Source organism: Molothrus ater, chromosome 39, assembly GCF_012460135.2.
Source record: "Molothrus ater isolate BHLD 08-10-18 breed brown headed cowbird chromosome 39, BPBGC_Mater_1.1, whole genome shotgun sequence".
Classification (NCBI taxonomy): Eukaryota; Metazoa; Chordata; class Aves; order Passeriformes; family Icteridae; genus Molothrus; species Molothrus ater.
The window spans coordinates 409,638-434,287 of NC_071666.1; the positions used below are offsets into that span (position 1 = coordinate 409,638).

At 56.0% G+C, this 24,650-nt stretch overlaps 3 protein-coding genes across 3 annotated transcripts in view; 1 reads left to right on the top strand and 2 right to left on the bottom strand.

The window, feature by feature from the left end:
• The window catches only part of LOC118700867 (alpha-actinin-4-like), a 13,720-nt gene extending 13,542 nt beyond the window's left edge, over positions 1 to 178 (bottom strand). The window contains exon 1 of the mRNA XM_054518171.1: positions 143 to 178. Within this exon, the coding sequence (XP_054374146.1) occupies positions 143 to 178 (36 nt within the window). The remainder of the gene's footprint in view (positions 1 to 142) is intronic.
• A 44-nt stretch (positions 179 to 222) lies between these two features.
• On the top strand, positions 223 to 19,531 carry LOC118700880 (alpha-actinin-4; the record flags this gene model as incomplete). Its single annotated transcript, XM_054518172.1, has 15 exons — positions 223 to 342; positions 4,233 to 4,325; positions 5,247 to 5,477; positions 7,342 to 7,489; positions 8,203 to 8,353; positions 8,748 to 8,856; positions 9,650 to 9,790; positions 11,766 to 11,948; positions 12,777 to 12,911; positions 13,659 to 13,838; positions 14,500 to 14,646; positions 16,053 to 16,133; positions 16,394 to 16,456; positions 16,914 to 17,072; positions 17,978 to 19,531. Coding segments are annotated over 15 exons (2,100 nt in total), but the record flags the coding sequence as incomplete, so codon positions are not given.
• Positions 19,532 to 20,963: 1,432 nt separating this feature from the next.
• The window catches only part of LOC118700868 (galectin-4-like), a 4,288-nt gene continuing 601 nt past the window's right edge, over positions 20,964 to 24,650 (bottom strand). The window contains 9 exon segments of the mRNA XM_036405446.2: positions 20,964 to 21,186; positions 21,189 to 21,264; positions 22,578 to 22,634; positions 22,636 to 22,662; positions 22,664 to 22,726; positions 22,729 to 22,753; positions 23,686 to 23,737; positions 23,740 to 23,773; positions 24,520 to 24,604. Coding sequence (XP_036261339.2) covers positions 21,119 to 21,186; positions 21,189 to 21,264; positions 22,578 to 22,634; positions 22,636 to 22,662; positions 22,664 to 22,726; positions 22,729 to 22,753; positions 23,686 to 23,737; positions 23,740 to 23,773; positions 24,520 to 24,604 — 487 coding nt within the window. The 3' untranslated portion in view covers positions 20,964 to 21,118.

Genomic DNA, 24,650 nt, shown 5'->3' on the forward strand with positions numbered 1-24,650 from the left:
TTTTGCTCCCATTTTGTTCCCATTTTGGCTCCCATTTTGTTCCCATTTTGCTCCCATTTTGCTCCCATTTTGTTCCCATTTTGCTCCTGGTTTGCTCCCAGTTTGCTCCCGGTTTGCTCCGGTTCGCTCCCATTTTGCTCACCATTTTGCTCCCATTTTGCTCCCATTTTGCTCCCATTTTGTTCCCATTTTGCTCCTGGTTTCCTCCCGGTTTGCTCTGGGTTTGCTCCGGGTTTAACCCCGCGGTTCCCCGCAGACATCGTGAACACGGCGCGGCCGGACGAGAAGGCCATCATGACCTACGTGTCCAGCTTCTACCACGCCTTCTCCGGGGCCCAGAAGGTACCGGGAGCTTCCGGAACCTTCCTCCCGGGCCCGCCCCTTCCGGAACCTTCCCCCCTGGAATTCTCTCCCTCTCTCCCTCTCTCTCTCTCTCGGCTCTCACGCTCGCTTCCCTTGCAGCTGCTGTCGCTCTCGGGGGGCTCCGGGACCGCCCCCGGCCGGCTCATGAGGGGTTAAACCTGCCTGGGCGTCCTGAGGGTGTGGGAATTCCACGGGGAATCCACGGGAAATCCACGGGAATGTATGGGGAAATCCATGGGAAAGTTAATGGGAGTCCTGGGAAATCTGTGGGATTCCATAAAAATCCACGGAAGTCAATGGGAAATCCACAGGATTCCGTGGGAAATCCATTTGGAAATCCATGGGAAATAAGTGGAAATCCGCAGGATTCCATGGAAATCCATGGGAATCCTTGGAGATCTGTGGGATTCCATAAAAACCCACGGAAGTCAATCGGAAATCCGCAGGATTCCATGGGAAATCCATAGAAATCCATGGGAATCCATGAGAAATCCATGGGATTCCATGGAAATCCGTGGGAATCCACGAAAAATCCATGGAAATTAATGGAAATCCATGGGAAATCCATGAGAAATTCATAGGAATCCATGGGAAATTCGTGGGAATCCATGGGAAATCCGTGGGAAATCCGTGGGAAATGAATGGAAATCCACGGGATTCCATGGAAATCTATGGGAATTAGTGGAAATCCATGGGAGGTTCATAAGATTCCATGGGAAATGAATGGAAATCCACAGGATTCTGTAAAAATCCAGATAAGTCAATGGGAACTCCATAGAAATCCATGGGAAATCCATGGGAAATGAATGGAAATGGGAAACTAGTGGAAATCCACAGGATTCCATGGAAATCCATGGGAATTAATGGAAATCCATGGGAAATTAATGAGAAATTCATGAAAATCCGTGGAAATCCATGGGAAATCCATGGGAATTAATGGAGATCCGTGGGAATTAATGGAGATCCGTGGGAATTAATGGCAATCCATGGGAAATCCATGGGAAATGAATGGAGATCCACGGGATTCCATGGAGATCCATGGGAATTAATGGAAATCCATGGGAAATCCATGGGAAATGAATGGAGATCCACGGGGTTCCATGGAGATCCATGGGAATTAATGGAAATGCATGGGAATTAATGGAGATCCGTGGGAATTAATGGAAATCCGTGGGAATTAATGGCAATCCATGGGAATTCATGGAGATCCGTGGGAATCCATGGCAATCCATGGGAAATCCATGGGAATTAATGGAAATCCATGGGAAATCCATGGGAAATGAATGGAGATCCACGGGGGTTCCATGGAGATCCATGGGAATTAATGGCAATCCATGGGAATCCATGGGAATTAATGGAGATCCACAGGGTTCCATGGGCAATCCATGGGAATCAATGGGAATCCATGGGAATCAATGGCAATCCATGGGAATCCATGGCAATCCATGGCAATCCATGGGCAATCCAGGGCGGTGTTGAGGAGGGCCCCAAGGCAGTTGGAGCCCCCCTGAGCCGTGGCCGGGCGGCGCCTCCCGCCCGCGCTGGGAATGTTCTGGAAGGCGGGGGCGCTGCTGGAGCCGGGGCTGTCTGTGCTCTCGGGCAGATATCGTGGGCACGCTGCGGCCCGACGAGAAGGCCATCATGACCTACGTGTCCTGCTTCTACCACGCCTTCTCCGGGGCCCAGAAGGTGAGCCCGGCCCCCAGCGCCCCCGCCCTGGGACCCGCTGGGACCCTCTGGGACCTGCCCTGGGAGCTGGGACCCTCTGGGACCCTCTGGGACCCTCTGGGACCTGCCCTGGGCTCTGGGACCCTCTGGGACCCTCTGGGACCCTCTGGGACCCTCTGGGACCCTCTGGGACCTGGGATCTGGGACCTGGGACCCTCTGGGACCTGCCCTGGGAGCTGGGACCCTCTGGGACCCTCTGGGACCTTCTGGGACCTGCCCTGGGAGCTGGGACCCTCTGGGACCCTCTGGGACCCTCCGGGACCCTCTGGGACCCTCTGGGACCTGCCCTGGGAGCTGGGACCTGCCCCGGGAGCTGGGACCCTCTGGGACCCTCTGGGACCCTCTGGGACCCTCTGGGACCTGCCCTGGGAGCTGGGATCTGCCCTGGGACCTGGGATCTGGGATCTGGGAGCTGGGATCTGGGACCTGGGACCTGCCTGGCTGCTGCTCTGCTTGGCCTGGGCACAGGGGAAGCGGGGCCGGGCTCTGCTGAGCTCACGCTGCCTTTTCCTCGGGGTTCTGCATGGCTTCCCTTCCTCATCCCCTGCCTTCATTCCCTTGCTTTTCCCCTTTATTCCCTTGGTTTTCCCCTTTATCCCCTTGATTTTCCCTTCCTTTTGCCCTTTATTCCCTTTTTTTTGCCCTTTATTCCCTTCCTTTTCCCTTCTTTTTGCCCTTTATTCCTTTCCTTTTTTCCTTTATTTTATCCCTTTCCTTTTCCCCTTTATTCCCTTGGTTTTCCCCTTTATTCCCTTCCTTTTGCCCTTTATTCCTTTCCTTTTTTCCTTTCCTTTATCCCTTTCCTTTCTCCCCTTCCTTTGTTCCCTTTCTCATTCCCTTCCTTTATTCCCTTCCATTTCCTTTCCTTTTTCATTTCCTTTTCCCCTTTATTCCTTTCCTTTCCCCTTTCCTTTATCCCTTTCCTTTTGCCCTTTATTCTCTTTTTTTTTGCATTTTATTCCTTTTCCTTTGTTCCCTTCCTTTTCCCCTTCTTCCATTCCCTTCCTCCGTTCCTTTCCTTTCCCTTCCCCCTTTTCCTTTATTTATTTATTTCCTTCAGGTATTTTCTTCATTTATTTCCTTTATTTATTTCCCTCATTTATTTCCTTTATTTATTTCCTTCATTTATTTCCTTTCTTTCCTTCCTCCCCGGCCGTTGGATTTTCCTCCTCCTGGCCCTTCCCAGCTCCTCTTCGTCCTCCTCCTCCTCCTCCTCCTGGATTCCTCCTCTGCCTCCCACCCAGGTACCTCCAGCCCGGCCTCTTCCTCCTCCTCCTCCTCCTCCTCCTCCTGGGGTGGATTGGGACTGGGATTGGGATCGAGATCGGGATCGGGATTGGGATTGGGATTGGGATTGGGATTGGGATTGGGATCGGGATCAGGCCGACCGAGGGCTGGGGCTCCCTTTTTCTTTCCCCTTTCTTTTATTTTCTTTTTCCTTCCCCTTTTTTCCCCATTTTCACCCCTTTTTTCGCCCAATTTTTTCCCCTTTTTTTCCTCCCTTCTTTCCCTCCCCCCTCCCTTTTCCCTCTTTTTTCCCTATTTTTTCCCTATTTTTCCTAATTTTCCCCTTTTTTCCCATTTTTCCCCCTTTTTTCCTTTTTTTCCCCTTTTTTCCCTCCTTTCTTTCCCCTTTCTTTCCTTCAAACTTTTTTTGAAGTTCCCATTCCCATGTTCCCAATCCCAAATTCCCAATCCCATATCCCCATATTCCCAATCCCATATTCCCATATTCTCATTCCCAATCTGACATTCCCATATTCCCATATCCCCATATTCCCATATTCCCATATTCCCAATCCGATATTCTCATATTCCCAAATTTCCATATCCCCATATTCCCATATTCCCATTCCCATATTCCCATATTCCCATTTTCCCATATTTCCAATCTCATATTCCCATATTCCAAATCCTATATTCCCAATCCCTTATTCCCATTTCCCCATATTCCCATATTCCCATATTCCCCCTCCCATTTCCCCATATTCCCACTTCCCCATATTCCCATTTCCCCATATTCCCATTCCCATATTCCCATTCCCATATTCCCACTCCCATATTCCCATATTCCCACATTCCCATTCCCACATTCCCCCTCCCGCATTCCCGAAATTCCCGGAATTCCGGAATTCCCGCAGGCGGAGACGGCGGCCAACCGGATCTGCAAAGTTCTGGCCGTGAACCAGGAGAACGAGCAGCTCATGGAGGACTACGAGCGCCTGGCCTCGGATGTAAGGGGGGAAAACCCCAAAAACACCCCAAAACCACCTCAAAAATACCCCAAAACCACCCCAAAAACACCCCAAAAACACCCAAAAAATACCCCCAAAAACACCTCAAAAACATCCCCAAAACACCCCCAAAATCACCCCAAAATCACCCAAAAAATACCCCCAAAAACACCCAAAAAATACCCCCAAAAACACCCCAAAAACACACAAAAAATACCCCCAAAAACACCTCAAAAACATCCCAAACACCACCCCAAAAACACCTCAAAAACACCCCAAAAACACCCCCAAAACACCCCAAATCCCACCCCAAAAACACCCCCAAAAACACTCCAAAAACACCTCAAAAACATCCCCGAAAACACCCCAAAAACACCCCAAAAACATCCCCAAAAACACCCCAAAAACATCCCCAAAATCACCCCAAAAGCACCCCAAAAATACCCCAAAAACACCTCAAAAACACCCCAAAAACACCCCCAAAACACCCCAAAAACATCCCAAAAAACACCCCAAACCCCCCATGGAGCACTGTGAGTGCCTGGCCTTGGATGTAAGGGGGGGAAAACCCCCAAAACACCCCAAAACCACCCCAAAGACCCCCCTCCCAAACCCCAAATCCCTTCTCCCCCAGCTGCTGGTGTGGATCCAGCCCCATCCCACACCCCAAATCCCCTTTTCCCCCCAGCTCCTGGCATGGATCCAGCCCCATCCCAAACCCCAAATCTGTGTCCCCCCAGCTCCTGTTGTGGATCCAGCCCCATCCCACACCCCAAATCCCCTTTTCCCCCAGCTCCTGGCCTGGATCCAGCACGCCATCCCCTGGCTGGAGGCCCGGGACCCCCAGAAGACCATCCCAAACCCCAAACCCCATCCCACACCCCAAACCCCATCCCAAACCCCAAATCTGTCCCTTCCCAGCTCCTGGCCTGGATCCAGCGCACCATCCCCTGGCTGGAGGCCCGGGACCCCCAGAAGACCATCCCGGCCATGCAGCAGAAGCTGGAGGATTTCCGCGAGTACCGGCGGGTGCACAAACCCCCCAAGGTGCAGGAGAAATGTCAGCTGGAGATCAACTTCAACACCCTGCAGACCAAACTGCGCCTCAGCGGCCGGCCCGCCTTCATGCCCTCCGAGGGCAGGATGGTCTCGGTGAGTCTGGGGGCTCTGGGCTCCTAAATCCACTGTGAGCTGCCCCAAATCCACCCTGAACGGCCCCAAATCTGCCTTGGCCTTCATGCCCTCCGAGGGCAGGATGGTCTCGGTGAGTCTGGGGGATTTAGGGTCCTAAATCCACTGTGAACGGCCCCAAATCTGCCTTGGCCTTCATGCCCTCCGAGGGCAGGATGGTCTCGGTGAGTCTGGGGGCTCTGGGCTCCTAAATCCACTGTGAACGGCCCCAAATCCACTCTGAGCTGCCCCAAATCCACCCTGAACGGCCCCAAATCCACCCTGAACTGCCCCAAATCTGCCTTGGCCTTCATGCCCTCCGAGGGCAGGATGGTCTCGGTGAGTCTGGGGGCTCTGGGCTCCTAAATCCACTGTGAACGGCCCCAAATCCACTCTGAGCTGCCCCAAATCCACCCTGAACGGCCCCAAATCCACCCTGAACTGCCCCAAATCTGCCTTGGCCTTCATGCCCTCCGAGGGCAGGATGGTCTCGGTGAGTCTGGGGGATTTGGGCTCCTAAATCCACTGTGAACGGCCCCAAATCCACTCTGAGCTGCCCCAAATCTGCCTTGGCCTTCATGCCCTCCGAGGGCAGGATGGTCTCGGTGAGTCTGGGGGCTCTGGGCTCCTAAATCCACTGTGAGCTGCCCCAAATCCACCCTGAACGGCCCCAAATCTGCCTTGGCCTTCATGCCCTCCGAGGGCAGGATGGTCTCGGTGAGTCTGGGGGATTTGGGCTCCTAAATCCACTGTGAACGGCCCCAAATCTGCCTTGGCCTTCATGCCCTCCGAGGGCAGGATGGTCTCGGTGAGTCTGGGGGATTTAGGCTCCTAAATCCACCCTGAACGGCCCCAAATCCACTGTGAACGGCCCCAAATCCACTCTGAGCTGCCCCAAATCCACCCTGAACTGCCCCAAATCCACTCTGAACGGCCCCAAATCCACTCTGAGCTGCCCCAAATCCACTCTGAGCTGCCCCAAATCCACCCTGAACGGCCCCAAATCTGCCCTGAACTGCCCCAAATCTGCCCCAGCTCTCTGAGGGCAGGGTGGTCTCAGTGGGTCTGGGGGTTTTGGGTCCTGGGGGGAAAATTTGGGGATTCTCAGGGGGTCAAATCCACCTTGGGGTGACTCTGAGGGGTTTTTGGGGTGAACCTGAGCATTTTTGGGTCCCAGGACAGGCTGAGAAGGGACACGAGGAGTGGGGTCACCTGTGCCTGGGGGTTTTGGGGTGACTCTGATGGGTTTTGGGGTAACTCTGATGGTTTTGGGGTGACTCTGATGGGTTTTGGGGTAACTGATGATTTTGGGGTAACTCTGAGGGGTTTTGGGGTCCCCAGGACATCGGGGCAGGGTGGCAGCGCCTGGAGCAGGCCGAGAATGGACACGAGGAGTGGGGTCACCTGTGCCAGGGATTTTTGGGGTGACTCTGATGGGTTTTGGGGTAACTCTGATGGTTTTTGGGGTGGCTCTGATGGGTTTTGGGGTAACTCTGATGGTTTTTGGGGTGAACCTGGACGTTTTTGGGGTCCCCAGGACATCGGGGCGGGCTGGCAGCGCCTGGAGCAGGCCGAGAAGGGACACGAGGAGTGGGGTCACCTGTGCCAGGGATTTTTGGGGTGACTCTGATGGGTTTTGGGGTAACTCTGATGGTTTTTGGGGTGACTCTGGGGGTTTTTGGGGTCCCCAGGACATCGGGGCGGGCTGGCAGCGCCTGGAGCAGGCCGAGAAGGGACACGAGGAGTGGGCTCACCTGTGCCAGGGATTTTTGGGGTGACTCTGAGGGGTTTTTGGGGTAACTCTGATGGTTTTTGGGGTGAACCTGGACGTTTTTGGGGTCCCCAGGACATCGGGGCGGGTTGGCAGCGCCTGGAGCAGGCCGAGAAGGGACACGAGGAGTGGCTGCTGACGGAGCTGCGGCGCCTGGAGCGCCTCGATCACCTGGCCGAGAAATTCCGGCAGAAAGCCTCGATCCACGAGGGGTGGACGGAAGGTGAAGGGTGGGGAGGGACTTGGGGGCGCTGGGGAGGGATTTGGGGGTTCACGGGATGGATTTGGGGGTTCAGACACCAGAATTCGGGGATTCAGACACCAGGATTTGAGTATTCAGGGGATGGATTTGGGGGTTCAAGGGATGGATTTGGGGGTTCAGACACCAGGATTTGAGCATTCAGGGGAGGGATTTGGGGGTTCAAGGGATGGATTTGGGGGTTCAGACACCAGAATTTGGGGGTTCTGGGGATGGATTTGGGGAGCAGGAAATGGAATTGGGGGTAACGGGGTCCCAGGGCTGTCCCCACACCTGTGCCCAGGTAAGGGGGTGGCACAGGGATGGCACAGGGAGGGATTTGGGGTCTCAGGGGCGGCACAGGGAGGGATTTGGGGTCTCAGGGGTGGCACAGGGAGGGATTTGGGGTCTCAGGGCTGTCCCCACACCTGTGCCCAGGTAAGGGGGTGGCACAGGGGTGACACAGGGAGGGATTTGGGGTCTCAGGGGTGACACAGGGAGGGATTTGGGGTCTCAGGGCTGTCCCCACACCCAGGTAAGGGGGTGGCACAGGTGTGGCACAGGGAGGGATTTGGGCTCTCAGGGCTGTCCCCACACCCAGGTAAGGAGGTGGCACAGGGGTGGCACAGGGAGGGATTTGGGGTCTCAGGGGTGGCACAGGGAGGGATTTGGGGTCTCAGGGCTCTCCCCACACCCAGGTAAGGAGGTGGCCCTGCGGGACCGGGACTCGGGCACGGCCTCCCTGGCCCAGGTGCGGGCGCTGCTCCGCAAGCACGAGGCCTTCGAGTCGGACCTGGCGGCGCACCAGGACCGCGTGGAGCAGATCGCAGCCATCGCCCAGGAGCTCAAGTATGGGACCCCAAAACACCCCCACAACACCCGAAACTGGACCCCAAAATCACCCCCAAAGTGTCCCCAAAAACAAAGCCTGGCCATCGCCCAGGAGCTCAAGTATGGGACCCCAAAACACCCCCACAACACCCGAAACTGGACCCCAAAATCACCCCCAAAGTGTCCTGGGGTGACCCCAAAGCAAACCCCAGTCATTGCCCACGAGCTCAAGTACGGGAACCCAAACCCACCCCCTATTGTTCCCCATTTCTCCCCATTTCCCTTGGTCTTTCCCCATTTCCCCTCCTGTTTCTCCCCATTTACCCCCTATTTTCCCCCATTTCTCCCCATTTCCCTCCCTTTTCCCCCGTTTTTCCCCCATTTTCCCCATTTTCCCCCATTTTTTCCCCAGTGAGCTGGATTACTACGACTCTCCGAGCGTCAACGCGCGGTGCCAGAAGATCTGTGACCAGTGGGACCTGCTGGGCTCGCTGACCCACAGCCGCCGCGAGGCCCTCGAGGTTGGTCCAGGGATCCCAAACGGCCCCAGATCCCACCCCAGATCCCATCCCGACCAACCCTGGGATCCCAAACACCCCTGGATCCCAATGAACCCCTGGATCCCATCCTTGGATCTCAACCCTGGATTCCACCCCTGCATCCCCTCCCTGGGTCCCAACCCCAGATCCCAACCCACCCCCGGATCCCCCTGGATCCCAACCTCAGATCCCATCCCCTGATCCCAATTTTGGCGTTTCTGTCCCCAGAAAATGGAGAAGCAGCTGGAGACCATCGACGAGCTGCACCCCTGGATCCCAACCCCAGATCCCCACCCCTGATCCCAATTTTGTTGTTACTGTCCCCAGAAAATGGAGAAGCAGCTGGAGACCATCGACGAGCTGCACCTGGATCCCAACCCCTGGATCCCAACCCCTGATCCCAACCCCTGATCCCAATTTTGGTGTTTCTGTCCCCAGAAAATGGAGAAGCAGCTGGAGACCATGAATGAGCTGCACCTGGATCCCAACCCCTGGATCCCAACCCCTGATCCCAACCCCTGATCCCAATTTTGTCGTTTCTGTCCCCAGAAAATGGAGAAGCAGCTGGAGACTATCGACGAGCTGCACCCCTGGATCCCAAACCCCAGATCCCAACCCCTGGATTCCAACCCCTGATCCCAAACCCCTGATCCCAATTTTGGTGTTTCTGTCCCCAGAAAATGGAGAAGCAGCTGGAGACCATCGACGAGCTGCACCCCTGGATCCCAACCCCAGATCCCCACCCCTGATCCCAATTTTGTCGTTTCTGTCCCAGAAAATGGAGAAGCAGCTGGAGACCATCGACGAGCTGCACCTGGAGTACGCCAAGCGCGCGGCGCCCTTCAACAACTGGATGGAGAGCGCCATGGAGGACCTGCAGGACATGTTCATCGTGCACACCATCGAGGAGATCCAGGTGGGAAGGCCCAGACCCCGGGCTCCTCTCCCTAAAATCATTTAAAATCCATATATATTTATATATCTGTAATTTTCAGGGTGTTCTCTGGTGGCGTTGGGGTGTTTTCTTGCTGAGCTTGTGGTGGAGGATGGAGGTTTGGGGGAGGGAGCAGTTCCCAGGAACTCTGAGGAATTCTGTGGAATTATTCTGAGAAAGAATTCTGAGGAATTCTGTGGAATTATTTTGTGGCATTCCGAGGAATCCTGTGGAACAATTCTGTGGAATAATTCTGAGAAATAATTCCGTGGGATAATTCCGTGGGATAATGCTGTGGGATTATTCTGTGGAATTAATTCTGTGGAACAATTCCGTGCAGTTATTCTGTGGAATAATTCTGAGGAATAATTCCGTGAAATTATTCTATGGAATTATTCTGTGGATGATTCTGTGGAATTATTCTGTGAAATAAATTCTGTGGAACGATTCTGTGAAATAAATTCTGTGGAACGATTCTGTGGAATTAATTCTGTGCAATTTTTCTGTGGAATTAATTCTGTGGAATAATTCTGAGGAATAAATCTGAGGAATAAATCTGTGGAATAATCCAATGGAATAAATCTGTGGAATAATTCTGAGGAATAAATCTGAGGAATAAATCTGTGGAATAATCCAATGGAATAAATCTGTGGAATAATTCTGAGGAATAAATCTGAGGAATAAATCTGTAGAACAATTCTGTGGAACTATTCTGTGGGATTACTCTGTGGAATAATTCTGAGGAATAATTCTGTGGAATTATTATTCTGTGGGATTACTCTGTGGAATAATAATTCTGTGCAATTATCCAGTGGAATTGATTCTGTGGAACAATTCAGTGGAGTGAATTCTGTGAAACGATTCTGTGGATGATTCTGTGGAACAATTCTGTGGAATTGATTCTGTGGATGATTCTGTGGATGATTCAGTGGAACAATTCTGTGGAATTAATTCTGTGCAATTATTCAGTGGAGTTGATTCTGTGGAATTTATTCTGTGGATGATTCTGTGGATGTTTCTGTGGATGATTCAGTGGAGTTGATTCAGTGGATGATTCTGTGCAATTATTCTGTGGATGTTTCTGTGGATGATTCAGTGGAGTTGATTCAGTGGAGTTGATTCTGTGGGTGATTCTGTGGGTGATTCAGTGGAGTTGATTCTGTGGATGATTCAGTGGATTTGATTCAGTGGATGTTTCCGTGGAGTTGATTCAGTGGATGATTCTGTGCAATTATTCAGTGGAGTTGATTCAGTGGAGTTGATTCAGTGGATGATTCTGTGCAATTATTCAGTGGATGATTCTGTGGATGTTTCAGTGGAGTTGATTCAGTGGAGTTGATTCAGTGGAATTGATTCTGTGGATGATTCTGTGCAATGATTCAGTGGATGATTCAGTGGATGATTCAGTGGAGTTGATTCAGTGGATGTTTCTGTGCAATTATTCAGTGGAGTTGATTCTGTGGATATTTCCGTGGAGTTGATTCTGTGGATGATTCAGTGGATGATTCTGTGCAATTATTCAGTGGAGTTGATTCAGTGGATGTTTCTGTGGATGATTCTGTGGGTGATTCAGTGGAATTGATTCTGTGCGATTATTCAGTGGAGTTGATTCAGTGGAGTTGATTCAGTGGATGATTCTGTGCAATTATTCAGTGGATGATTCAGTGGAATTGATTCTGTGGGTGATTCAGTGGAGTTGATTCAGTGGATGATTCTGTGGAGTTGATTCAGTGGATGTTTCTGTGCAATTATTCAGTGGATGATTCAGTGGATGATTCCGTGGAGTTGATTCAGTGGATGATTCTGTGCAATTATTCAGTGGAGTTGATTCTGTGGATGATTCAGTGGATGTTTCTGTGCAATTATTCAGTGGATTTGATTCAGTGGATGTTTCCGTGGAGGGTTTGAGCAGTGGTCCTCCCGTGCCGTCGTTCATTGTGCCCCCCGTGTCCCGCAGGGTCTGATCACGGCTCACGAGCAGTTCAAGTCGACGCTGGGGGACGCGGACCGGGAGCGGGAGGCGATCCTGGGCATCCAGGGGGAGGCTCAGCGCCTGGCGGAGCTGCAGGGGCTGCAGCTGCCGGGGAGCAACCCCTACACGTCCGTCACGGCCCAGGTCATCAACTCCAAGTGGGAGCGGGTACGGGGCAGCCGCGCGCCCTTGCCCACCTTTGGCCGCCCTTTGCCTGCCCTTGGCCGCCCTTGGCCACCCTTTGCCCTCCCTTGCCCGCCCTTGGCCGCCCTTGGCCACCTTTGGCCGCCCTTTGCCCTCCCTTGGCCGCCCTTGGCCGCCCTTTGCCTGCCCTTTGGCCGCCCCTTTCCTGCCCCTTTCCTGCCCCTTTCCTACCCCTTTCCTGCCCCTTTCCTGCCCTTGGCCGCCCTTTGCCTGCCCTTGGCCGCCCTTGGCCGCCCTTTGCCCTCCTTTGGCCACCCTTTGCCTGCCCCTTTCCTGCCCCTTGCCCTCCCTTGGCCGCCCTTTGCCCGCCCTTGGCCGCCCTTGGCCGCCCTTTGCCCACCTTTGGCCGCCCTTTTCCCACCTTTCCCTCCTTTTCCCCACCTTTCCCATCCTTTTCCCACCTTTCCCACCCTTTTCCCACCTTTCCCATCCTTTTCCCACCTTTCCCACCCTTTTTCCCACTTCTCTGTTTTCTCCCACCTTTCCCACCCTTTTTCCCACTTCTCTGTTTTCTCCCACCTTTCCCACCCTTTTTCCCACCTTTCCCACCCTTTTCCCCACCTTTCTTGCTGTTTTGTCCCCTTGTTCTGCAGTTTTTCCCATTTTCCTGCAGTTTTCCCCCTTTCCCTGCAATTATTCCTCTTTCCCATCAGGGTTTCCCACCCTTTTCCCATTTTCCCCCAATTTCCCAGTTTCCCATCAGCATTTCCCACTCTTTTCCCGTTTTTCCCAGTTTCCCATCAGGGTTTCCCACCCTTTTCCCATTTTCCCCCCGTTTTGCCGCGTTCCCAGGTGCAGCAGTTGGTGCCCAAGCGGGACCAGGCGCTGCAGGAGGAGCAGAACCGGCAGAACTCCAACGAGCACCTGAGGAGGCAGTTTGGGAACCAGGCCAACCGCGTGGGGCCCTGGATCCAGACCAAGATGGAGGTCGGGAACGCTGGGAGCACTGGGGGCACTGGGGGCGATGGTGGACATGGTGGGGATGGGGAGGGTGGACATGGTGGGGTGGGGATGGTGGAGATGATGGACATGGTGGACATGGTGGGGTGGGGAGGGTGGACATGGTGGACATGGATAGGGTGGAGATGGTGGAGACAGTGGCATGGTGAAGAAGGTGGCCTGGTGGAGGTGGAGAAGGTGGAGGTGGTGGGGATGGTGCAGATGATGGAGATGGAGAAGGTGGAGATGGACGGATGGTGGAGATGGTGGAGGTGGAGATGGTGGACATGGTGGGGATGGTGGGGCTGGTGGAATCAGCTCTGGGATCACCCCAGGATGATCCGGTGGGAGGTGCCGGGAGGGCCGGGATCATTGGGGTTGATCAGCCCTGGAATTGCCCTGGTGGGATCTGGGATCACTGGGATCAGCTCTGGAATTGCCCTGGTGGGGCTGGGATCATTGGGATCAGCTCTGGAATCGCTCTGGGGAGGGCCGGGCTCGTTGGGGTTGATCAGCCCTGGAATTGCCCTGGTGGGATCTGGGATCATTGGGATCAGCTCTGGAATTGCCCTGGTGGGATCTGGGATCATTGGGATCAGCTCTGGAATTGCCCTGGTGGGATCTGGGATCATTGGGATTGATCAGCCCTGGAATTGCCCTGGTGGGATCCGGTGGGGCCGGGCTCGTTGGGGTTGATCAGCCCCGGGTCAAACGCCGCCGTGGCCGCGTCCCCAGGAGATCGGGCGCATCTCCATCGAGATGAACGGCACCCTGGAGGACCAGCTGAGCCACCTGAAGGAGTACGAGCAGAACATCGTGGAGTACAAGCCCAACCTGGAGCTGCTGGAGCAGCAGCACCAGCTGGTGCAGGAGGCGCTCATCTTCGACAACCAGCACTCCAACTACACCATGGAGGTGGGGCCTGCCCTTGGGGTCACCCAGGGGGTTTGGGGGTCACCAAAGGGGTTTGGGGGTCACCAAAGGGGATTTGGGGTCACTCTGAGGGAATTTGAGATTGTCCCTCAGGGTTTGGGGTCACTGAGGAGGTTTGGGGTCATCCCAAGGGCATTTGGGGTCACCCTGAGGGGATTTGGGGTCGTCCCAAGGGGATTTGGCGTCAACCCAAGGAGATTTGAGGTTGTCCCAAGGGGCTGGGACTGGGGAGGGAGGGAGGGACAGGTCCCACAGGGATTTGGGGATCCCAGGGAAGGAGGAGTCCCAGGGAGGGGATTTGGGGTCCCAGGGAGGGGATGTGGGGGTCCCACAGGGATTTGGGGGTCTCAGGGAGGGGATTTGGGGGTCCCACAGGGATTTGGGGGTCCCACAGGGATTTGGGGGTCCTAGGGAGGGGATTTGGGGGTCCCACAGGGATTTGGGGGTCCCACAGGGATTTGGGGGTCTCAGGGTGGGCAGCAGGCCCTGGTGCTCCAGAGCTGGGGTTCCAGCTGGGCTCTCACAGAACTGGGGTCATTCAGGGGGATCAGGACCACACCACGGGCCCTGGATCCCTGCCAGGGTGCTCAGGGTGCTCGGGGGGCTCAGGTGCTCAGGGTGCTCCTTTTCCCCCGGGCTGCAGCACCTGCGCGTGGGCTGGGAGCAGCTGCTGACCACGATCGCCCGAACCATCAACGAGGTGGAGAACCAGATCCTGACCCGCGACGCCAAGGGCATCAGCCAGGAGCAGATGCAGGAGTTCCGCGCCTCCTTCAACCACTTCGACAAGGTCGGGGATCCCGGGGGATCCTGGGGGATCCTGGGGGGCTGGGATGGAGCTGGGATGGAGCTGGGATGGAGCTGGGATGGAGCAGGGATGGAGCTGGGATGGAGCAGGGATGGAGCAGGGATGGAGCCCAGGATGCAGCCCGGGATGGAGCCCGGGATGGAGCCCAGGATGGAGCTGGGATGGAGCCCAGGATGGAGCAGGGATGGAGCTGGGGATGGAGCTGGGGATGGAGCCCAGGATGGAGCCCGGGATGGAGCAGGGATGGAGCAGGGATGGAGCAGGGATGGAGCCCAGGATGCAGCCCAGGATTGAGCTGGGATGGAGCTGGGATGGAGCTGGGATGGAGCTGGAATGGAGCTGGGATGGAGCAGGGATGGAGCAGGGATGGAGCCCAGGATGCAGCCCAGGATGGAGCAGGGATGGAGCCTGGGATGGAGCTGCGATGGAGCAGGGATGGAGCTGGGATGGAGCCCAGGATGGAGCTGGGGATGGAGCAGGGATGGAGCAGGGATGGAGCTGGGATGGAGCTGGGATGGAGCCCAGGATGGAGCAGGGATGGAGCCCAGGATGGAGCCCAGGATGGAGCAGGGATGGAGCAGGGATGGAGCTGGGATGGAGCTGGGATGGAGCAGGGATGGAGCCCAGGATGGAGCAGGGATGGAGCTGGGATGGAGCTGGGATAGAGCTGGGATGGAGCTGGAATGGAGCTGGGATGGAGCCCAGGATGGAGCAGGGATGGAGCTGGGATGGAGCAGGGATGGAGCCCAGGATGGAGCTGGGGATGGAGCTGGGATGGAGCAGGGATGGAGCTGGGATGGAGCTGGGATAGAGCTGGGATGGAGCAGGGATGGAGCTGGGATGGAGCTGGGATAGAGCTGGGATGGAGCAGGGATGGAGCAGGGATGGAGCCCAGGATGCAGCCCAGGATGGAGCAGGGATGGAGCCTGGGATGGAGCTGCGATGGAGCAGGGATGGAGCTGGGATGGAGCCCAGGATGGAGCTGGGGATGGAGCAGGGATGGAGCAGGGATGGAGCTGGGATGGAGCTGGGATGGAGCCCAGGATGGAGCAGGGATGGAGCCCAGGATGGAGCCCAGGATGGAGCCCAGGATGGAGCAGGGATGGAGCTGGGATGGAGCTGGGATGGAGCAGGGATGGAGCCCAGGATGGAGCTGGGATGGAGCTGGGATGGAGCAGGGATGGAGCCCAGGATGGAGCTGGGATGGAGCTGGGATGGAGCAGGGATGGAGCTGGGATGGAGCTGGGATAGAGCTGGGATGGAGCAGGGATGGAGCAGGGATGGAGCCCAGGATGGAGCAGGGATGGAGCTGGGATGGAGCCTGGGATGGAGCTGGGTTGAGCTGCTCCTGGTTTCCCTCATTTTCCCCCATTTCTGTGTTTGCCCAGGACCACGGCGGTGCCCTGGGTCCTGAGGAGTTCAAGGCCTGTTTGATCAGCCTGGGCTACGACGTGGAGAACGACCGGCAGGTACTGCCTGCTTCCTCCTCATCCTCATCCTCATCCTTCCTTCAATTCCTTCCTTCAATTCCTTCCTAAATTCCTTCCTAAATTCCTTCCTAAATTCCAAAATTCCTTCCAAAATTCCTTCCGGGATTCCTTCCTCCCTTTCCTTCCATCCTTTCCTGGGCCGGTTTTCTCCTCTAACGGATTCTCTGCTTTTCTCTCCCTCTTCCTCCTCCCTTTCCCTTTCCCTCTCCTCTTCCTCCTCCTCCTCCTCCTCCCGGCAGCCCAAGCGCCGCACGGACTCCAACGATTTCCGCGCCCTGCTGGGCTCTGCAGGATCTGGCCTGGTAACCTCCTCCTTTTCCTGCCTTTTCACCTTTGATTTCCTCCTTTTTTCCATCCTTTTTTCCATCCTTTTTTTCCCTCCTTTTTTCCTCCTTTTTCCATCCTTTTTTCCTCCCTTTTCCATCCTTTTCCCCTCCATTTTCCCATCCTTTTTCCATCCTTTTTTCCATCCTTTTTTCCATCCTTTTTTCCATCCTTTTTCCCTCCATTTTCCCATCCTTTTTCCATCCTTTTTTCCATCTTTTTTCCACCTTTTTTCCCTCCTTTTCCCCTCCATTTTCCCCCCTTTTGTCCCTCCTCTTTCCCTCCCTTTCCCGCCCCATCCCCGTGGCGGGATGAGGAAGTCGCTGTGGGTCCCCCCCGGAGCCGTGGAGCATCTCCAGCATTCCGGGGGCTCCGGAAGGTTCTGGAGCAGCCCGGGGCAGGCAGCAGAGCCCCCGACGCCGCCTGTCCCCGCAGGGCGACGCGGAATTCCAGCGCATCATGGCCGTGGTGGATCCCAACGGCAGCGGCAGCGTCACCTTCCAGGCCTTCATCGACTTCATGTCCCGGGAGACCACGGACACGGACACGGCCGAGCAGGTCATCAACAGCTTCCGCGTGCTGGCCGGGGACAAGGTGGGCACCGGGGCTGGGCGGGGACAGCGGAACCCTTGGGCGACCCTGGGGATTGCGGCTGGGGCCTGGGCACCGCTGCTGCAAAGCTCATCAGTCCCCTGGTGCGACCGCTGGCGCTCTGTTAACCCACGGGTTTCCCCGTTTTCCCCCGTTTTTCCTCCACTTTCCCTGTCTTTCCCCCATTTGCCCCCATTTCCTCTACTTTCCCCCCGTTTTACCCCATTTTACCCCATTTTCTACCCATTTTACCCCCATTTTTCTCCCATTTTACCCCCATTTTTCTCCTGTTTACCCTCATTTTCCTCTGTTTCCCCCCCTTTCCCTCCATTTCCCCCCATTTTTCCCATTTGCACGTTTTTTTCCCCATTTCCCCCGTTTTCCCCCTGTTTTTCCCCATTTTCCCTCCGTTTTTCCCCATTTCCCCCCCTTTCCCTTCATTTTCCACCATTTTCCCCCCGTTTTCCCCCCATTCCCCCCATTTTCCTCCCGTTTCCCCATTTTCCCCCCTTTCCCCCCATTTCCCCCCATTTTTCCCCCCTTTCCCCCCCTTTTCCCCTTTCCCCCATTTCCTCCCAATTTCTCCCATTTTCCCCCGTTTTCCCCCCATTTCCCCCCCATTTTCCCCTCATTTCCCCCCATTTCCCCCCCTTTCCCCCTCCATTTCCCCCCCATTTTCCCCTCATTTCCCCCCCATTTCCCCCCCTTTCCCCCCATTTCCCCTTCCATTTTTTCCCCCATTCCCCCCCATTCCCCTCCATTTCCCCTTCCATTTTTCCCCCCATTTTCCCCCCCATTTTCCCCATTTCCCCTCCATTCCCCCCCATTTATTTCCCCCCATTTATTTCCCCCCGTTTATCCCCCCCGTTTATCTCCCCGCGTTTCTCCCCTGCTCTGTCTGTGCCCAGAACTACATCACGGCGGCGGAGCTGCGCCGGGAGCTGCCGGCGGCGCAGGCCGAGTACTGCATCGCGCGCATGGCGCCCTACGCCGGCCCCGACGGCGTCCCCGGCGCCCTGGACTACAAATCCTTCTCCACGGCGCTCTACGGCGAGAGCGACCTCTGAGCGGGGACCCCCCGGACCCCCCGGATCCCCCGGGATCCCCCAGGACCCCCCAGGACCCCCCAGGATCCCCCAGGAGCCCCCAGGATCCCGGATTTCCTGACGGTCCCCAATGGTGCCAGATCCCCCCCCCCAGGGATCCCCGAGGGTCCCCCCCGGATCCTTGAGGATCCCGGATTCCCGACAGTCCCAGATCCCCCGGGGATCCCCGAGGGCCCTCGGGATCCCCAGCGGTCCCGGATCCCTCAGGATCCCCCAGGACCCTCCAGGATCCCGGGTCCCCGACCGTCCCCAACAGTGCAGGGTCCCCAAGGATCCCCGATGGTCCCTGATGGTCCCAGATCCCCAAGGGTCCCCAAGGATCCCCCAGGATCCCCGGTGGTCCCTGAAGGTCCCCGGTGATCCTGGATCCCCCAAGATCTCCAAGGACCCAGGATCCCCAATGGTCCTGGATCCCCCAGGATCCCCAATGGTCCATCCCAGATCCCTGAGGATCCTGGATCCCTGATGGTCCTGGATCCCCCAGGATCCCTGAGGGTTCCCCAGGATCCCTGACGGTCCTGGATCCCCGAGGATCCCCGAGGATCCCCAACCCCCCCGGCCCGCCTCCTACTATGCAACAGTTGATTGATCTTGGGATATTTCGGGGTGCAATTCCCACTTTTCCTCGGGTTCCGCCTCCCGCGGGGCCTGGCCGCGCCCGGAAATGGTTATTTTTGGTAACGAGAACGCAGAAAGAGAGAGAGAAAAAGAGAAATTCCCGCTGTTTTCCACGGGATCAGCGGCGCCGCCCGAGGGTTCCCTCTCCCCTCGCGTTTCCCCCCACTTCTCACGTAATTTATGGGGAAAAATTCGGGGTTTTAGGGGGTTTTTTTTTTTTAGGTTTTTCACTCACATTCCCGCCTCGGAGCAGCGTTTTGTGGACCAAAAAAAAAAAAAATAAATGGGGGAAATAAGGGGGGAATAGGGAAAAAAGGTGAGAAACGCGAAGCGCGGAAAAAAATTAGGAGGAAAAATAAAAATGTGGAGAGAAATGGAAAATTAGGAAAAAAATAAAGAGAAATGAAAAATGTGGAAAAATTAGGAGAGGAATGAGGAAAATCATAGAGAAATCTGGAGGAATACAGAAAAAATATGGGAAAATTATGATAAATAAAGGAGAGTAAGGAGAAAAATCAAGAGAGAAATATGGAGAACTGTGGAAAAGTACTAAAAATTAAGAGAAATGAGGAAAATTATGAGAAATCCACCTAATAAAGCGCCTGATCCTGGAAAATTTTGACGGGAAGCAGAAAATTCCGGTTTCCTTTATAACTTTACGGATTTATTATATAAATATATATTCACGTAGCAGCTTCTTTGTCCTGTAATTAAAATATTGCTGGAAAAAAAAAAAAAACAACAACCTCTGGGGTCTTGGAGTTTTTGTGCTCACTTTTCCCCCAGGTACAGCCAACGAGATAATCTTGAGGGGACAGAATTACCACTTTGAGGTAAAAATTAGATTGTTGGGAAGGGACATTTTGGGGGTAAAATTGAGGTGATTTTTTTTGGATGGGTCAGGGCAATTGTGGGGGTAAAACCTGAGGTGTCTGTAAGTGATGGAAGGAATACTTCTGGGGTAAAATGTGAGTGCAAGGGCCCTAAGTTGTATTGGGGGTTTTCCCCCCATGTTCACCATCCTTTTTTCTCTCCCCTTTCCCACCTTTTTTCCCCTCATTTTTTTTTTCTTTCTTGCCTCACATTTTCTGTGTTTTCTCCTGGACTTTTCCCCTCAATTTCCCTCTTTGTGCCCCTCACATTTCCCTCTGTCTTCTCCTCACGTTTCTCTCCCTTTTCCCCTCACGATTCCTGCTCTTTTCTCCCCTCACAATTCCTGGTTTTTTCTCCCCTCACATTTCTCTCTTCTCCCCTCACATTTCCCTCCCTTTTCCCCTCGCATTTCCCACTTTCCCCCTCACAATCCCCACCCTTTTCTCCCCTCACATTTCCCTCCCTTTTCCCCCTCACGATTCCCACCCTTTTCCCCTCACGTTTCTCTCTTTCCCCCTCAGATTTACCCCCCTTTTCTCCTCACATTTCCCTTTCTTTTCCCCTCACATTTCCCTCTGTCTTCTCCTCACGTTTCTCTCCCCTTCTCCCCTCACGTTCTCCGCCCGTTTTCCCCTCACAATTCCCACCCTTTTCTCCCCTCACAGTTCTCTTTTCCCCTCACTTTTCCCTTTCTTTTCCCCTCACTTTTCTCTCTTCTCCCCTCACATTTCCCACCCTTTTCTCCCCTCACAATTCCCGCCCTTTTCTCCCCTCACAATTCCCGCCCTTTTCTCCCCTCACAATTCCCGCCCTTTTCTCCCCTCACATTTCTCTCTTCTCCCCTCACATTTCCCTCCATTTTCCCCTCACATTTCCCCCCTTTTCCCCTCACATTTCTCTCTCTTATCCCCTCACGTTTCCCCCTCTTTTCTCCCCTCACACTTCCCTCTCTTTTCCCCTCACATTTTTGTCTCTTCTCCCCTCACGATTCCCGCCCTTTTCTCCCCTCATGATCCCCACCCTTTTCTCCCCTCACATTTTCCTCTCTTTTCCCCTCATATTTCCCTCTCTTTCATCTCATGTTTCACCTCCTTTCCCCCTCACATTTCCCCCCTTTTCCCCTCACATTTCCCTTTCTTTTCCCCCTCACATTTCCTCCCTTTTCCCCTCACATTTCCCTTTCTTTTCCCCTCACATTTCTCTCTCTTCTCCCCTCATGTTTGCCTTTCTTTTTCCCTCACATTTCCCTCTTTTCCCCTCACCTTCCCCACCCATTTTCCCCTCAAGTGTCCCGAGCTGGAGCAGGCAGGAGCAGCTTTATTGAGGTCAGTGTTGGGAGAGGATAATGGGGGCATTTGAGGGGGGCAGTTCTGGGGCACTTACAGGGCAGCTATGGGGCAGTAATGGGGCTGTTGCAGGGCAGTTTTAGGGCACAGACAGGACACTCGTGGGTCAGAAATGGACGTAGGACAGGACCACATCGCCCTCGATCTCCAGCACGTCCACGTGGGGCCCGGCTGCACCCGGTGGTGGAAATCGAAGAGCGGCTGCCCCTGGACGAACACCTTGAAGCGATGGTTCCCGCAGCGGATCGACAGCTGGGGACGGGAACGGGGGACAAGCGTCACCTCAGGGACCCCCAAAATCACCCCAGAGACCCCAAAGAGTCACCTCAGATATCCCCAGAGTCACCTCAGGGACCCCCAAAATCACCCCAGAGACCCCAAAGTGCCCCAGAGACCCCCAGAGTCACCTCAGAGACCCCAAAGTCACCCCAGAGACACCCAAAGTCACCGCAGGGACCCCAGAGTCACCCCAGAGACCCTAAAGTCACTCCACACACCCCCAGAGACTCCAAAGTCACCCCAGAGTTACCTCAGAGACCCCCAGCGTCCCCTCAGAACCCCCAAAATCACCCCAGAGACCCCAGAGTCACCCCAGAGACCCTAAAGTTACCCCAGAGATCCCGAGACTCCAAAGTGACCCCAGAGTTACCTCAGAGACCCCCAAAATCACCCCAGAGACCCCCGAAACCACCGCAGGGACCCCCAGAGTCACCCCAGAGCCCCTCCCCAGACCCCGAACCCGTCCCCTCCCCTGGCCGTGACCCCAAGCCCCTCTGTGAGGTCCCCAAGCCCCCCTGTGAGGACCCCAGGCCCCTCACCGTGACCCCAACCCCTCTCTGAGGACCCCAAACCCCTCTCTGAGGACCCCAAGCCCCTGGCCATGACCTCAAGCCCTCTGTGAGGACCCCAAGCCCTCTGTGAGGACCCAAAACCCCTGGCTGTGACCCCAAACCCCTCTGTGAGGACCCCAAACCCCTGGCTGTGACCCCAAACCCCTCTGTGAGGACCCCAAACCCCCGGCTGTGACCCCAAACCCCTCTGTGAGGACCCCAAAAACCCCTGGCTGTGACCCCAAACCCCCCTCTGTGAGGACCCCAAACCCCTGGCTGTGACCCCAAACCCCTCTCTGAGACCCCAAGCCCTCTGTGAGGACCCCAAGCCCCTCTCTGAGGACCCCAAGCCCTCTGTGAGCCCCAGGCCCCTCTCTGAGGTCCCAACCCCTCTCTGAGGACCCCAAGCCCTCTCTGAGGTCCCCAAATCCCTCTCTAAGGTCCCCAAGCCCCTGGCTGTGACCCCAAGCCCCTCTCTGAGACCCCAAACCCCTCTCTGAGGTCCCCAAAGCCCTCTGTGAGGTCCCCAAGCCCTCTGTGAGGACCCCCAAACCCCGCTCTGAGGACCCCAAGCCCTCTGTGAGGTCCCCAAGCCCCCCTGTGAGCTCCCCAAGCCCCTCTGTGAGTCCCAAGCCCTCTGTGAGGACCCCAAACCCCTCTCTGAGGACCCAAAGCCCCTCTGTGAGTTCCCCAAGCCCCCCTGTGGAGCTCCCCAGGCCCCGTCCCCCCGCTCACGTCGAAGTAGCAGCCGCGCTGGAAGGGGCTGCAGCAGGGCAGGTCGCGCTCCTCCGCCGCCCCAGCTGCCCCCCAGCAGCGCGTTTCCGCACCACGGCGTCGCCCTCGTCCATCCTGGGGTTCAGGTGCAGCACCACGTCCCCCCCCTCGCGCCCGCCCGAAGGTTGACGTAGAACCTGGGGGGGTCGGGGAGATTCTGGGGGGGGTCTGGGGGTTTGGGGGGATTTGGGGGGATTTGGGGGGTTTGAGGGGGATTTGGGGGGGTTTGGGGGGATTTGGGGGGGTTTGAGGGGATTTGGGGGGTCCTGGGGTGGTGACAGGGGGGGATTTTTGAGGGGATTTTGGGGGTTTGGGGGGAATTTTGGGGGTTTTGGGGGGATTTGGGGGTCCTGGAGTGTTGATGGGAGTTAGAGGAGGATTTGAGGGATTTGGGGGTCCTGGGGTGGTGACAGGGGGATTTTGAGGGGATTTGGGGGTTTGGGGGATTTTGGGGGTTTGGGGGGGATTTGGGGGTCCTGGGGTGGTGACGGGGGTTGGGGTCCTGGGTGGTGACAGTGGCGGGTTTGAGGGGATTTGGGGGGTCCTGGAGTGTTGATGGGAGGTTTGAGGAGGATTTGAGGGATTTGGGGGTCCTGGGTGGTGACAGGGGGGATTTTGGGGGGATTTTGGGGTTTTGAGGGGGATTTGGGGTCCTGCAGTGTTGATGGGAGGTTGAGGAGGATTTGGGGATTTGGGGGTCCTGGGGTGGTGACGGGGGGGTTTGGGGGGATTTTGGGGTTTGGGGGGATTTCGGGTCCTGGAGTGTGATGGGAGGTTTGAGGAGATTTGAGGGTATTTGGGGGTCCTGGATGGTAACAGGGGCGCTTAGGGAGGATTTGGGGATTTGGGGGGTTTTGGGAGGATTTTGGGTGTCTGGGGATCCTGAGGTGTGACGGAGACTTTGGGGTCGGGGCAGGTCGGAGATGGCTCTTGTGAAAGGTTTGGGGTCCTGGGGCGGATTTTGGGAGGGTTTTGGATCCTGGGAGGCGCCGCAGGGGAGTTTGGGGGCCCGGCGGGTTTGGGGGGTCCCAGGGGGATTTTGGGGCGGGGTCCTGGGGGTCCCCAGTACCTGCTGGCGTGGTGGGGCACGAAGCCCTTGATGACGATGGTTTTTTGGGGATCAGCCCCCCCGGGATGGTGGCAATGAAGGGGACGGGCTGGGGGGGCACGAACGGGGGGCTCAGAGTGGGGTGAGACCCCCCCAGAACCCAAATCCCACCCTCAGAGCCCCCCAAACCCCCCATGAGCGAGCCACCCCAAATCCCACCCTCAGAGCCCCCCAAATCCCCCCAAAATCACCCCTGGAGCCACCCCAAAACACCCAAATCACCCCAAAACTTCTGGGACCCCCCCAATCCCCCCTTGAGCCACCCCAAACCCCCCTCAGGACCCCCAAATCCCCCCTTGAATCACCCAAATCCCCCTTAAAGCCACCCCAAAACCCCCTGGGACCCCCAAATCCCCCCTTGAGCCACCCCAAAACACCCAAATCCCCTCTTGAGTCACTCAAATCCCCCTTAAAGCCACCCCAAAACCCCCTGGGACCCCCAAATCCCCCCAAATCACCCCAATCCCCCTCCAGGACCCCCAAAACCCCCCTTGAATCACCCAAATCCCCCTTTAAAGCCACCCCAAAACCCCCTGGGACCCCCAAATCCCCCCTTGAGCCACCCCAAAACACCCAGATCACCCCAAAACCCCCTGGGACCCCCCAAACCCCCCTTGAGCCACCCCAAATCCCCTTTTAAGCCACCCCAAAACCCCCGGGGACCCCCAAATCCCCCAGGTCCCTCCCCAGAACATCAAATCCCCCTTTAAGCCACCCCAAACCCATCCCAGGACCCCCAAATCCCCCCAAATCCCCCCAAACCCCCCAGGACCCCCCAGTCCCCCCCAAACTCACCGGGTGGAGGGTGGGGGGCTGCCCCATCACCTGTGGGGCACAATTTGGGGTCAGTGGGGTGGGGGTCGCACCCGGGGAACCCCCCCTGTTGGGGAAGGGGTGAATTTTGGGGTTTGGGTGAATTTTGGGGG